The 15,050-nt window shown below is 34.1% G+C and overlaps 1 protein-coding gene across 1 annotated transcript in view; it reads left to right on the top strand.

Annotated features, from left to right (window-relative positions):
* The window catches only part of NIPBL (NIPBL cohesin loading factor), a 208,640-nt gene that overhangs the window by 166,865 nt on the left and 26,725 nt on the right, over positions 1 to 15,050 (top strand). The window contains exons 25-32 of the mRNA XM_049862484.1: positions 744 to 833; positions 1,312 to 1,526; positions 1,633 to 1,735; positions 2,519 to 2,617; positions 2,721 to 2,867; positions 5,396 to 5,530; positions 6,242 to 6,340; positions 7,098 to 7,151. Of these exons, the coding sequence (XP_049718441.1) occupies positions 744 to 833; positions 1,312 to 1,526; positions 1,633 to 1,735; positions 2,519 to 2,617; positions 2,721 to 2,867; positions 5,396 to 5,530; positions 6,242 to 6,340; positions 7,098 to 7,151 (942 nt within the window). The remainder of the gene's footprint in view (positions 1 to 743; positions 834 to 1,311; positions 1,527 to 1,632; positions 1,736 to 2,518; positions 2,618 to 2,720; positions 2,868 to 5,395; positions 5,531 to 6,241; positions 6,341 to 7,097; positions 7,152 to 15,050) is intronic.

The following is a 15,050-nucleotide window of genomic DNA, read 5'->3' on the forward strand; positions in this document are numbered from 1 at the left end:
AAAAGCCAGGAGCTGACTTGATGGCAGCTAACAACAACAACCGTCTAACATAATACTGTCATTTGAGTTCTATTTAATAGGTTATAATCTGTTGCTGTAATTATTTTAATGCTCAAATTGTTAGATTTGATCAGTGAGAAGTCCTTCAGGCTAACTTTGTGTCCTTTTTGATATGTCCCTATCCTTCTTTATGGACTTTCTTACTTTCTGGCACAACAAGATGTTTGAAGCTAATCTTTTACTTTGCTTGTTCCAACCCTGGAATCAGCCATTTCTACAAGGGTTTCTGGTTCCTTTTAATGGAGAATGAAATTTAGAAACCAAAATCCAGGAGGTGCTAGATGACTTTCAGTGTTTTTTAGAGATAAATAAATGATATTTCCCTTCCAGAATATTCTTTTTAAATAGTATCTCAAACCTATAATACTTGTTAATAAAGATAGTAACTGTATTCTACCTACCACAGGAAACGTTTAGAGTTCTTTTTGTTTTGTTTTGTTTTCCAAATAGACAACATAGTGCTGTTTTTATGAGCTCTTTTAAAAGAAAGGTGACATGTAGTTCATAAAACTAAAAGCTAACCTTGGCTACAGTGTATGGTTTTTCCTTATAATTTCTGTATTTACATTTTCCTCCTTTTTTTAAATCAGTTATTTTCTTCAGATTTTTGTATACAATTAAGTGATTTATTAAAGCACGCTAGTAATATCTCTTTTTCATTCTTACTTGGTTTATGTTAACAGGTGTCAGGAGGAGAAGATGAAATCCAACAATTGCAAAAAGCATTGCTTGACTACCTGGATGAAAACACTGAGACTGATCCTTCACTGGTGGTAAGAGTGTCGTCTTTTTTTAATTGAGATACCACATGTTCTGTTCAAATTGATTCTAGTAGACAATTGGAAGATGGCTTGAAGAGGAAGAACAAACTTGTTTAGAATATTGATTTTTTATTAAGATAAGAAAAGGAATACATAATGGTAATCTAAACGAAAAGAATGGTTGTGTATTGATTGTGTGACATTGTCCTTAGTTAAGTAGCTGATAATAGTATTCTGTACTTAGCACAATTGTGTTTATCCAATTAGTATCTTTTATCATCATTAATATTAGTAAGGAGATGAAGTAATATTATGTCTTCTATCACTCAAGATACTCCAAATTTTCTAATTTTCTTAAATCTCTTTCTCTGATAGAAGTTGTTTAAAATAACCCTTAGTATTTATATTCCTAATTGTAAGCCCTCTAACAATGGGTTGAAAGTTTCATTACTGATTTCCTCAAACTCAAGCCAATCTAATTTCTTTCCAGTTTTCTCGTAAATTCTATATAGCCCAGTGGTTCCGTGACACAACTTTGGAAACAGAAAAAGCAATGAAATCACAAAAAGATGAAGAATCCTCTGAAGGGACACATCACTCAAAGGAAGTTGAGACAACTGGTCAAATCATGCATCGAGCTGAAAATCGGAAAAAGTTTCTTAGAAGCATTATTAAAACCACACCTTCTCAGTTCAGCACATTAAAGTAAGATCCAGAGAGGAATAGTATTACTTTTTAAAAATTTATTTATTTGATACCTATTTACTTAATTTACAGAAATAAATAAAAATTTAATGACTTTTTGTTGCAGGATGAACTCTGATACTGTGGACTATGATGATGCTTGCCTGATTGTTCGATACCTGGCCTCTATGAGGCCGTTTGCCCAGAGCTTTGATATTTATTTGACACAGGTAAACTGGACCAGAGGTCCTTAAAAACTGATTTTTCTGGTTCTGGGTGCTTGTGGGGAAGTACGCAATACCTATTCAGTGTTGAGCTCAGATATTTAAAAGGTCATGGAAGTAGCACATGTTTTCATATTCCAGTTAAGTTGATTCTGACTCATAGCAATCCTATAGGACAGAGTAGAACTGCCGCATAGGATTTCCAAGGCTGTAATTTTTACAGAAGCAGGTTGCCACATCTTTTTCCCGTGGAGTGGCTAGTGGGTTAGAACCATTGACCTTTCGAAAGTGACTTAATCACTATACCACCAGGGCTCCGTTTTCATATTCCAGATTTGTTGAAATGTATTTATTCTGAGTGCCTTTTACAGTCTTGTTTTACAGGTAGATGGATATATGTCCGTATGAGTACACACACATTGTATAGAGTGAATGATGTTATTAAAAAAAAAAAATCATTCAGTTGCCAATTTATGATTTAAATGATACTAAATATTCCCAATTCAAGTTACACAAAGGTTTTAGTGGTGCTATATGTCCTTGCAAATGAAGAATAGCAATAAAAACCAGATTTAATTGAGAATGCCCAGATAAAGGAAAGGCTCCAAAATATAGAATGCCTTACTGACCACGTTTTGGGTTGGAAGAAAACAAATCACCTACTCATTTATATAAAAATTAAAAGTTGGTAAATAATAGATTTCTTTTCACTTTTCCATGTTTTGATGCTGTCTTTTGTTAAATTTATGCATTCTAAAATTTATGAAAGTGTCATTGTTTGCTTGGCAGATCCTACGAGTTCTTGGTGAAAATGCAATTGCCGTTCGAACAAAAGCCATGAAGTGTTTATCTGAGGTTGTTGCTGTAGACCCCAGTATTCTCGCAAGGGTAAAGAGAACACAAATGATTCTTTTTATTTGAATTTTCTATTCCAATTAAAATGTAAGCTCTACTTAGGATAAATAATTATATTTTCTACATTTTTCTTCAGCTTGATATGCAGCGAGGAGTTCATGGACGATTAATGGATAACTCCACTAGTGTACGAGAAGCAGCAGTAGAATTACTAGGTCGATTTGTCCTTTGTCGACCTCAGCTTGCTGAACAGTATTATGATATGCTGATTGAAAGAATATTGGTATGTTTGTTTTGTCATTTTTATAATGATTCATGATTATAATTTTGCTTTCCTAGTATCACATCTTGTTTTCAGATGCTAAGCTAGAAAAGTAAATATATCAATTAAATACTCATATTGCCTGAACTATGAACTAAAGAACAATGTATTTTTAGGAGGAGGACTGCTTAAGATCACAAAACAAATCATTAATGATAATTGGATTCCTTTTTTTCAGTTAATGTTGCCTTTTGTTTATGTCAATTTATAGTGAATAAATGCTAGGAATTAGATGGCCAACAGTTAAATACTTGTGGTCTAGAATACACGTGTATGTATGTATATATAATATATAAACAGGAAAAGTTGTTTCAGTGAGAACTAAATATAGAATTTTCATATCTGACAATTTTGGATCCTTTATGTATCTGCATGTATCCTTAAAGCTAGAGTTGTATTGGCTGTATTATGAAAAGCTCAGAATCTGCCAATTTAACCAGAAAATTATCTGAATCTTAAGAGTAAATTTAAGAAATACAGTCCTGAAGTACTCTTTTTTGCATGTGTATCATAGAATTCTCTGACCTGCAAGCATTTTTCAGGAAATAAAAGGAAGCTCTAGTAACTAGGAAATATCTACGGAATCTCCATACTACCCACGACATCTTCTATAACTAAACATGGATGTATTAGTGAACAAGATTAGATATCCCCACAAGCACCTGTTGTTGTTGTCGTTAGGTGCCATCAAATTGATTCCAATTCACAGTGACCCCTATGTACGACAGAACAAACACCGCCCAGTGTTGCACCATCTTCAGAATCGTTGCTATGTTTGAGTCTATTGTTGCAGCCACTGTGTCAATCCATATTGTTGAAGGTCTTCCTCTTTTTCGCTGACGCTCTACTTTACCAATCTTGATGTTCTTCTCCAGGGACTGGTCCCTCCTGATAACACGTCCATAGTACAAGAGGCAAAGTCTCACCATCCTCACTTCTAAGGAGCATTCTAGCCGTACTTCTTCCAAGACAGATTTGTTCATTCTTCTGGCAGTCAATAGTATATTCAGTATTCTTCGCCAATACCATAATTCAAAGGCATCAACTTTTCTTTAGTTTTCATTATTCATTGTCCAGTTTTTACATGCATATTAGGTGATTGAAAATACCATGGCTTGGGTCACGCGCACCCCAATCCTCAAAGTGACATCTTTGCTTTTTAACACTTTAAAGAGGTCTTTTGCAGCAGACTTGCCCCATTGCAATACATCGTTTGATTTCTTAACTGCTGCTTGTGTGAATGTTGATTGTGTACCCAAGTAAAATGAAATCCTCAACAACTTTAATATTTCACTGTTTATCATGATGTTGCTTATTGGTGCAGTTGCAAGAGTTTATTATATACCTTTAGTGTAGCATCAGAGTATTATATGACACAGAGTTAAATAGACAATTTTTAGCTTTTACTAAGCATAAGATTTTGGTTGAAACAAAGAATTTAAAGAAAAGGTAGAAGGATTTTTTTCCCTTATGCTTCAGTCTTTCTAAGTGTAAAGGAGGAAATCAAGGGGTTTCCCAAATATCTAATGGACTCTGACAGTGTCTGCCCTAGCAGATATTCTAAAACTTTCTCATAGTTGCTAGACTGCGTAATAATTTTGCCAGTGTTTTTTCTTTCTTTTTGAAGCTTTTCAATTATGAAAATTTGTAAAGTTAAAGAAAAATACCCCCCAGTATCATCTCTCTTTTGCTAAATTATTTTAAATGAAATTGCAAACATTTTGCTACTCTCTCCTGAATACTTCAACTTGTAACTCCAAAAATGTATTGTTCTAGGTAACACAAAGCTTTTAACTCACTCAACTAAGTTAATACTCCCTATTAGCATCTAATCATTTTTTTATTCCATTTCTCCAATTGTTTCAAAAATGTCTTCTCTAGATTTTTAAAAATCAGGATCCAACCGTAGATCATACATGGCATTTGGTAGTCATGACTTAATATTTAGACTGTTTTCTTATTCTTTCTTTTTTTTTTTAAAATCCCACTCGCCATGATGTTAACTGATTAAAAGACCAAGTCTTATTATTCCCTCATGATTATTTAATTTGTTCCTTTATCTCTTACATTTCTTATAAACCATAAAGTAGCACCAAAGGTTTGATTCAGGTTACACATTTTTGTTAAGAGTGCTTTATAGATAATACTTCATGTGCTGTTTTAAGTGCCAGACGTTTTAAAAGCTTTACGTTTATCATCCCATTTAATTCTGACAAGCTTCCTCTGGTATCTTGTCTAGTGCTAAGCTACAGAACGTTCTTCCATTTCTTGGGTATCATATTTTAAAGGTAAAAGCAGTGTAATTAAAGTAACCCATATTTATAATTAGAAAGTAGGTAAAGAAAAAATATGCAGACCATGTTTATCGTGCTAATAAAGAGTAACTCTAAGACTTGTGGGTACATATTTCCTAATTTCATTTTCTCAAATTGCACAAACCTAAAGCAGCCTGATTTTTCTGACAGTTAAAAATTCCTTTCTATTCCCAGGATACTGGTATCAGTGTAAGGAAAAGGGTAATAAAGATTCTAAGAGACATCTGTATTGAACAACCAACATTTCCAAAAATTACAGAAATGTGTGTAAAAATGATTCGCAGAGTCAATGATGAAGAGGGCATTAAGGTAAAATGAAATATTGAGTACTTTAAAATTCATTTTTCATTTTTTAAATGATTCAAATGTTTATCACATCTGAATTTTGTTGATTCAAAAATATATAAAACCTCCAGAAGTGAATCAACATGTTTAGTTTGTAAACTGAAGAAAAAGACATAGTTGATAAATTTTATCTCTAGATTTTTTATTAACAAAATCTGATCTTTCCAAGCCAGTTCAGCAATTATAATATTTATTTAATGTCATTGTAGAGATTGCATTATAGCCAAGAAATATATTGTCACATTAAAATTATTTTGATTTTCAAGTTGTATGTGATTCGTTTTCTAAATTAAAATACTTTAATTGAAAATTTAGAGTTCATGAATGTGAATTTACTGATATAATTTTCCTTATATTTTTCTTAAGTCAAGAAAGCACTCTTAACTTTTCCCCTGAAAGTAGTAAAAATATTTTTTAGTTTGATCAAAAACATTTCATTGTGTACTAGAAAGAATTTCTAGGCTCGCGTGGTATCTTCCCGTTCAAATGATTTAAAATCTTTACCAAATCAAAAAGGATTTTAATTGATTTTTTAAAAACTAGAGGAAATTCCTACCAAGAAAATTCCAGTAGTTTTTGTTTTAATTAATCATTTATAGCTTTCTGTTGTTGGGCTTCTTGAGAATTTGCCATGTTTGTGGTAGTTCTTCAGTTTGAAATTTTTCTTTCTTCTAGAAATTAGTAAATGAAACATTCCAAAAACTCTGGTTTACTCCAACTCCACACAATGACAAAGAAGCAATGACGAGGAAAATCTTAAACATCACTGATGTGGTAAGAAAAAGGGAGAAACAATAAGGAGATATTTGATTAATCTCTGTGTTTAGTACTACTTCCCTTACTTGATGTTTCTAGAAATACTCAAGGGATGCAAGTAAAATGAAGTTGGTGTTGCTGCATGGCCCTACTTCTTGGCATTCTCTGAAGTAGGCACTGATATTGAAAGTCTTTTGTTCCTCCAATAATTTAAAATGTAGAGAACGGAGAAGTAAATGAATAGATACTGTGGCCTAGAAATAGCAACCTTCAAGGAAATAGTAATTCCTGTTTTTTTCCGGAAAACATGAATTTAGATTAATTTCATTACATATAATTATACATAAAAGCTATAATTGTTTTACCCAGAATATTTTTTATGTTTTGAACATCAGAAATTCTGTATTACTACGCGATGTTCTGCATTTCTGCTGATGTTTTTAAATTGGCTGTCTAGCAAGAACAGCAGCAAATATTGCCGTTTTTACCATTTTAGATCTGTTTTTGGCAATTTTTGATTCAATTGCTGTTCAAGATTTAATACCATACTATTAAACTAATTTCTTAAATGCCTTCCAAGGTATTTTTAGAATAGTATTCTTTAATGCTGATAAATATATTTAGTTACTGAAAGAAAATAAATTGGTTACTTGAAAAATTGAGAAAATTGAAACATTTATATGCTTCAGGCTAAAGCATAGCACAGGTATATGTTATTCAGATTTGTAAATAAATTTCTAACTTTGATAGTTTTACACCACATTTTTCCCTTTAGGTTGCAGCGTGCAGAGATACTGGTTATGACTGGTTTGAGCAACTCCTTCAAAACGTGAGTGTTATTTTGACTCCAGATAACATGAAATATTAACAGAAGATGAGTGCTTCTGTTGGTCGGTTTAAAAGAACCTTTGCCGTTATATTAAGTATTTGCCTTTTGGTAGGGAAAATTGATTTCCATTTGTTAGGGTGAACTTTCTTGTTAATATCCCTTTTTAATCCATTATTCAATTGCTTGTTAAATAAGTAAGTTTTCTGTATCACTGACTTGGAGTTCTGTCTTCCCTTTCTTCCAGGTACTTTGTTTCTGTCTTGAATCTAGACAGTAGACAGAAGATCCTCAAATATAAAGATCACATTTAACATAATTACCTTATTTGATGTGTTATAAAACACACAGAAATTCCTATAGCAATGCAGAATTAAACCATAATTAATGTTTCATAAATGGAAATGTTTATCTTCCTCTGATTGGTTTTTTTTTTTTTTTTTAATTTTTTTTATTTCAGAAATTTTCAAACACGGACATACCCATCCCCCAGCTTCAAAAACTGTCAGCATTTTCCCTGTCTTGTTTCATTTTATCACTTCACCTTTTCTTTTGCTATAATGCTTTTACAGCAGATCCTGTACTTTATCCTTTGTCTCTAACAGATGGTGACTTCTAAAAAGAAATAACTAGCATATCATTATCATCTATATCAAAATAAATAATAATAGAAAAGTATTCCCTAATATCTATGACCTAGTTAGTGTTTGAAAACTCTATGGGGGAGTTCTACTCTGTCCTGTAGGGCCACTAGGAGCCGGAATCAACTCGCCGGCAACGGGTTTTTTGTTTTAGTTCCTGGTCACATTTCCCTGACTATCTCAAAAATGTATTTTTACAGCTGCTTTAAGAGTTGCTTTGGGTAATATGGCTCTTAAGCATATTAATCTATAATAGTCAACTCTTTTCTTCGTATCACTTTGTTTTCCTGTAGAAAGCCCACATCTGGAATTTATAGATTTCTTCCTTCTGATGTCACTTAAGTTGTATCTATATCCATCATTTTTTTCCGTAAACTCTTAGTTAGATATAGTGGCTTGATAAGATTGAAGTTTAATTTTTGATCTGGGGTTGAAGAATACTTCATAGGCAGTGCTGAATATTATTGCATCACATCAGGCATTACATAGTGTCTGATTGTCCCACTCGTAGTGATTGATCTGTGCATTCAGGGGCTGTCAGTCTGATACATCTATTACAAAACTTCGAAGGTTGTTTTTGGATGATCATTATTACCTAGATCTGTTATTTTCATTAGAAATTTTCTAATTCTGTTATTCCTTCTGTATTAATTAGCGGGGATTCTTCTCTAAAGAGTTTTTTTTTTTTTTCTGTGATTAACTGGTTACTACAAAATACAGTTTGTTCAGAAAGGCAGGCAAAATACTTGATTCTTTTCTATCACTTATCAATTAACAAAGGTGTCCAATGAATGTATTCACTTTTTTAGTATCACTATGAACTAATAGATTTTTATTTATGTACTTGATGTACTTTAATATTTTATAATCATAATTCTTTCTGAATCTCAAATTATCCCATCTTTGCCCAGTGAAAGTCTTTTCAAGTTGGCCCTTGTATCCTTTTGAAACAGCCTTTAGTCCTTTGTAGCCTGATTACTTTTTGGTTACACAAGATGCCAAAACTCATCTTGTGCACTTCTGCCACAAATCTGGAATCAGCCATTTTTCCAGAAAGCCTTAGTTCCTTTTAGTGAGTAAAATTTGGTTTCTGTGGATATTTATTGCTAAAGAGTTATTATGGCTTTTGGGCCTTTTCGGAGGATGAGCTAGAAAAAATATACTTTATAAAAAGACAGATAAATCAGAAATTTATATTGATGTTTTCTATTCAATTTTAAGAATTTGGAATAAAGCTGAAAATATTTATATAAATTATGTGACAGAGACATAACCACTTTTAGCAGTTATAACAGCATGTACGTATAAATTTTAAGAGGAATAGGAAAGACTAGGCAGTGTTTCGTTCTGTTGTATATGGGGTCAGTAAGAGTTGAAACTGGCTTGACGGCACCTAACAACAACAGGAAGGATACAGAGAGTGGACTACTAGAATAACTGGAAATTTTTGCGTCAACAATAATTAGCACACTTACTATTCCTACACATTTTATTCAATTTCAGATATTTCTAATTTTTATTTTTAGTTTGTGTTGATTTCTCATAGATTACCCGTTGCCATCGAGTCAGTTCCAACTCATAGCAACTCTGTCTATAGGACAGAGTAGAACTGCTCATAGGATTTTCAAGGAGCAGCTGATGGATTCGAACTGCCGACCTCTTGGTTAGCAGCCAACTGCTTAACCACTGGCGCCACCGGGGCTTCTCTCATAGATTAGTGGTTCCCAATCATGGAATATGGCTTTCTTAGGTAAGCTTAGAAGCCCTGGTGGCACAGTGGTTAAGAGCTACGGCAAACTATGGCTGCTGACCTAAAGGTTGGCAATTCACATCAACCAGCCGTTACATGGGATCCCTATGGGACAGTTCTGCTGTGTTCTGTGGAGTCAGTATGAGTCAGAATCAACCGAATGGCAACAGGTTTTTTTGTTCATTTGTTTTAGGTAACCTTAAGCGTTACGTAAAATACCTTCAAATTCACGCATGCACCAAACTGTTGACTAAATAGTTGCGTTAGTATGTCATGTATCTATACTTTTTTAAATGTATGAAGATACTATCTCCTTTATAACTTTTAATGAATTTATAGTTTTTTGTCATTTTTGCCATTCCTTAGTAGTGTGCGAAAGAATAAATTCTATCACAAAGATCCTCAGTTTTTTTTTTTTCATTTCCAAATGGTGATCCAGTTCATTTAAACTACCACCCCCAGATTTAGTACTTTCCTAAGAAGCTTTGCAAAACAGCTTTCAGAAAGCAGGATCATAGTCCTTTGTAGGTACAGAAAATTTGAATTCATTTTACAGTGCCATTCACTTTAATTGCTCATGGTCCAAGGCTATGATTCTTTCTTAATTTATGAGTAAAATACAAGCAGTGAAGCAACTTAAGAATAACTCTTGTCTCATTTGTTTCTGGCCTTTATAATCCAAAGTGAGATATCTTTGAATTTTATAATCAAATACACTCTATATCTTCATCACCCAGTAAGTAGATAAACTATAGTGTATTTATACAGTTTAATAGTACTCTGCATCAAAAAGGAACAAACTTATCTATACATGCAGGGACATAGACATAATGAAGAAAAAAACATTATGCAGAGTGAAAGAGGCCTTACGGAGAAGAGTGTGTATGATTCCATTATAATCTATGTTGGAAAAAATCAGAAGAGTAGTTACAGGGAACAGGAGATTGATTGGGAAGAGGCATGAGGAAACTTTCTGGAGTTAATGTTCTATATCAGTGACCCTAAAAGTGCTTGACTTAGTTATCTAGTGCTGCCATAACCGAAATACCACAAGTGGTGGCTTTAACAAAGAGAAATTTATTTTCTCACAGCCTAGTAGGTTACAAGTCCAAATTCAGGGCATCAGCACCAGGGGAAGGCTTTCTTCCTCTGTCGGCTCTCGAGGAAGGTGCTGGTCCAATCTTTGCCTGGTCGAGGAGCTTCCCAGGCGCAGGTACCCCATGTCCAAAGGATGCGCTCTGCTCCTGGTGCTGCTTTCTTGATGGTATGAGGTCCCCAAGTCTGCTTGTTTCCCTTTCCTTTTATCTCTTGAGAAATAAAAGGTGGTACAGGCCACACCCCAGGGAAACTTCCTTTACCTTGGATCAGGGAGGTGACCTGAGTGAGGGTGGTGTTACAATTCCACCCTAATCCTCTTAACATAAAATTACAGTCACAAAATGCAGGACAACCATACAATACTGGAAATCATGGCCTGACCAAGTTGATACACACATTTTGGCGGGGGTGGGGGGGGAGGGGGGTGCAATTCAATCCATGACAGTGATCATTATTACCTGGCAACTTGTTAGAAAAGCAAATTCTCAGGCCTCACCTAAATCACAAACTCCAAGATAGGGCCCATAAGTCTATATTTTACCAAGGTTTCCAGAGGATTCTAATGCAAGCTAAAGTTTGAGAGCCACTGTTCTATATTTTGGTAGGGGTTTGAGTTAATAGTGGTAAATGCATTTGACAAAACTGAGTAAATGTACACTGAAGATTTGTACATTTCCTCGCATGGAAATTTTATCTCAAAAGGAGCGTGAAAAGGCAATATACTGAAGTCTATAATTAGAAATGCATCAAAAATAAAATGGATAAAGGGTTTGTGTGTATACATACTTACATACGTATATATACCAGTACAGTAAAATATTTCATTTTACTTCGATCTACAATCAACACCCATGGAAGCAGCAGTTAATAAATCAAAAGATGCATTGGGCAAATCTAGGACCTCTTTAAAGTGTTGAAAAGCAAGGATGTCACCTTGAGGACTAAGGTGTACCTGATCTAAGCCACGGTATTTTCAGTTGCATCATATACTTGCAAAAGCCGGACGATGAATAAGGAAGACCTAAGAATTAATGCCTTTGAATAGTGGTATTGGCAAAGAATATTGAATATACCACGGACTGGCAAAAGAACGAACAAATCTGGCTTGAAAGAAGTACAGCCAAAGTGCTCCTTAGAAGCAAGGATGTCGAGGCTGGCTGCGCCTCACATACTTTGGACGTGTTGTCAGGAGGGATCAGTCCCTGGAAAAGAACATCATGCTTGGTAAAGTAGAGGGTCAGCGGAAAAGAGGAAGACCCTCAACGAGATGGATTGACACCGTAGTTGCGCCAGTGGGCTCAAGCATGATTGTGAGCATGGCACAGGACCAGACAGTGTTTCGTTTTGTGGTATATAGGGTCACTATGAGTCAGAACCAACTCAACGGCATCAACAGCAACAGTAAAATGTTAATGGTGGAATCTAAATGCTAGGAAGAGGATGTTCACAGTGAAATTCTTTCAGCTTACCTGTGTGTTTGAATATTTTTGTAATATTGAAATGTTGAGTTAAAAAAAATGGACCTATATAATTGGGATGTTGGTGCCTTTAAAAAATATTTTTTAAATGAGTAAACTAAATTACAGTATTAAAAAAAATTAAGAACCCTGATTACCATATTTTTATGCAAATAACATGCGCCTTGTATGCTTGTTTGCCAGCCAGTCCCTCCTCCAAGGCATTTGCATTAGTGCCTCTGTGCCAATTTTTTTTTTACATGTTGCTGCAAAAAAAAAAAATTAGCATAGCATGAAAATACCTCACAGGGAGAGGGAGCAGTTGGCAAACAAATGTAGAAGGCACACATTATTTGCGTAAAAATATAGTAAATACTGTTACATCATGAGTGCAAGGATGATTTAAATAAGTATGTTTGTGTATGAACATTAAAGAAGTAAGCATTCGTCTCAGAGAACACAGGAAAAACATTTTTTGGAAAATTTAATACCCTTGAATATAATTTAGAATAAACTATGAATGAAATGCAAATTCTTTAGTCTGACAGAGAATAAACTACAAAACCTAAAATGAAAACCATCCCAAATGGCATCATTGTTATGTGCTGTCGAGTTGGTTCCAGTTCATAGCGACCCTATGTACAACAGAAGGAAACAGTACCCAGTTCTAGGCCATGTTCACAATTGTTGTTATGCCTGAGCTCGTTGTTACAGTCACTATATCAGTCCATCTCGTTGACGGTCTTCCTCTTTTTCACTGACTCTCTACTTTACCAAGCGTGATGTCACATTACCAGGTCCCTCCTGATAATGTGTCCAAAGTATGTGAGATGAAGTCTCGCCATCTTTGCTTCTAATGAGCATCCTGGCTGTACTTCTTCCAAGATAGATTTGGGAAATGGGGAAATGTTAAAAGAGATCTCATCAAAATGGGAACAAAAAATATTCGTCAAGTCTGTCAAGGTGATTGTAAAATGTATATGGAAATGCAAAGAAGTAATAATAAGTCACTTCTGAAAATGCAGGAGCACTGACTTGCCTATAAAATATCAGGACATATTTTTAAAGCTACAGTCATTAAGACAGTGCATTACTAAATAGACCAGTGGAACAAGATAGAAAGCCCCAAAACAGACCTACACATATAGGACATACTTGCTATAAAACAAAAGTAGCACTGTAGATTCTGGGGAAAAGGGTGAACTTTTCAGTAAATGGAGCTGGAACAACTGGTTATCCACAAGGAATTTTTTTTTAAACATTGATTTCTACTTCACCTCAAAAATCAGTGCCATGTAGATTAAAGCAAAACTTTTGAAGAAAATACGGGTGAATTTTTTTTTGACCTTCAAATCACAAAAAGCATTAACCTTAAAAGATTGATAAATATCACTGCATTAAATTGAAGAAAATTTATGAATCAAAAGACATCTTCAAGTGAAAACACAAGTTATAAACTGGAAAAAGATATTCGACACACATATAACTGACGAAAGATTAATACTGGGAATATATAAAGAACTCTTCTCCTACAGACAGGTATAAAGCAAGAGATTCAGTAGGAAAACAGGTAAAGCTCATGAACAGGCATTTCATAAAGGAAATAACACTTAACACCAATAAGGTGTTTCACCGCTTATTTGTATTTACCATTTTACACTCATTTGATTGAGTAAAATTGAATAGTCAAACAAATGATGGAGAAGAAATGGATCAAACAGTATCTCTTAAACATTGCCAGTAATTAAAAAAAAAAAAATACAGTCACTTTGAAAAACAATTTAGCATTATCATGTATGAAGTTGAATATTTAGGTATCCTTATGACCTAGCAATCCCACTCCAAGGTATATGCCCAAAAGAATCTTGCATATGTGCTCCAGGAGACATGTACAAGAATGCTCATTGTACCGCTAAAACTCTGAATAACCTATCTACAGAAGAATGGATAAATGAATTGTGACACAGGCACACAGCTAACTGTTGTAAAGCTGTGAAAATGAGCAGTAAAGTACTACATGCAGTCACATAGATTATAGCTAGTGACTTAAGTGAAGAAAGCAAATCCCAGCAAACTACATCCAGTATGATACCTTTTTAAAAAGTTTAAAATTAACCAAAACTATAAAAAAGTATATAGTATATGCATTTTTCTAAAACAAGGAGGTGATAACAATTCTGATAGTGGTTACCTTGAGAGTGAAACAGGAAGATGGGATAAGGAAAGGAGTACATTGGGAGATACAAGTTACTGGAAATGTTCTTATTTGTGAGTTAGATCCACAGCACATCATTATGTTTATAAATAAATGAATTAAAAAGGCCAGTGGTGATAGTGTGTCATGAACTGCAATTTATGATTAGTACATTTCTGTGTGCTTTAAGTCTTGAAAAGAAAAAAAAAAAAAAAAATCAGATTGTGAGGCAACTTTTCTTCTACTGCCTTCTGAAAAAGACCAGGTTAGCATGTAACAAATTTAATACTGCTTAAGGAAGTGAGTTATGGAGTGGGACAACGAGAATTTGTATTTCAGGGTTAAAATCGGGTAAATTGAAGCTGTCTGCCTTATTTAATTTATTCCTCTTAATGTTATTCTGATTGTTGTTAGTTATTTTAATCATCCAGGTGTTTTGTAGTAGAAGTGTAAACTTGAACTATCCAATACTAGCCACAGATGGTTTTTTTAATTTTTATTTATTGAATCTTGAATTTTATTCCAATTCCTCAGTCACATTAGCCGCATACCAACTGCTTAATAGCCGCATGTGGCTGTTATTAGTCAATTCCAACTTATGGCGACCCCTCAGAATTATATTAGGTATTCTTTATTAGCAAAAAAAAGTACCTGAGATAATTTTGCCATCGACCTGTAATTATGAAAGATTGAATTTGCTTCTTTTCCCTTTTGGTGGGCTGTAGTTAGAACACGTTGTTTATTAATGATTTGGCAAAGGAT

The sequence above is a fragment of the Elephas maximus genome, chromosome 2 (genome assembly GCF_024166365.1).
Source record: "Elephas maximus indicus isolate mEleMax1 chromosome 2, mEleMax1 primary haplotype, whole genome shotgun sequence".
NCBI classification, from domain to species: Eukaryota; Metazoa; Chordata; class Mammalia; order Proboscidea; family Elephantidae; genus Elephas; species Elephas maximus.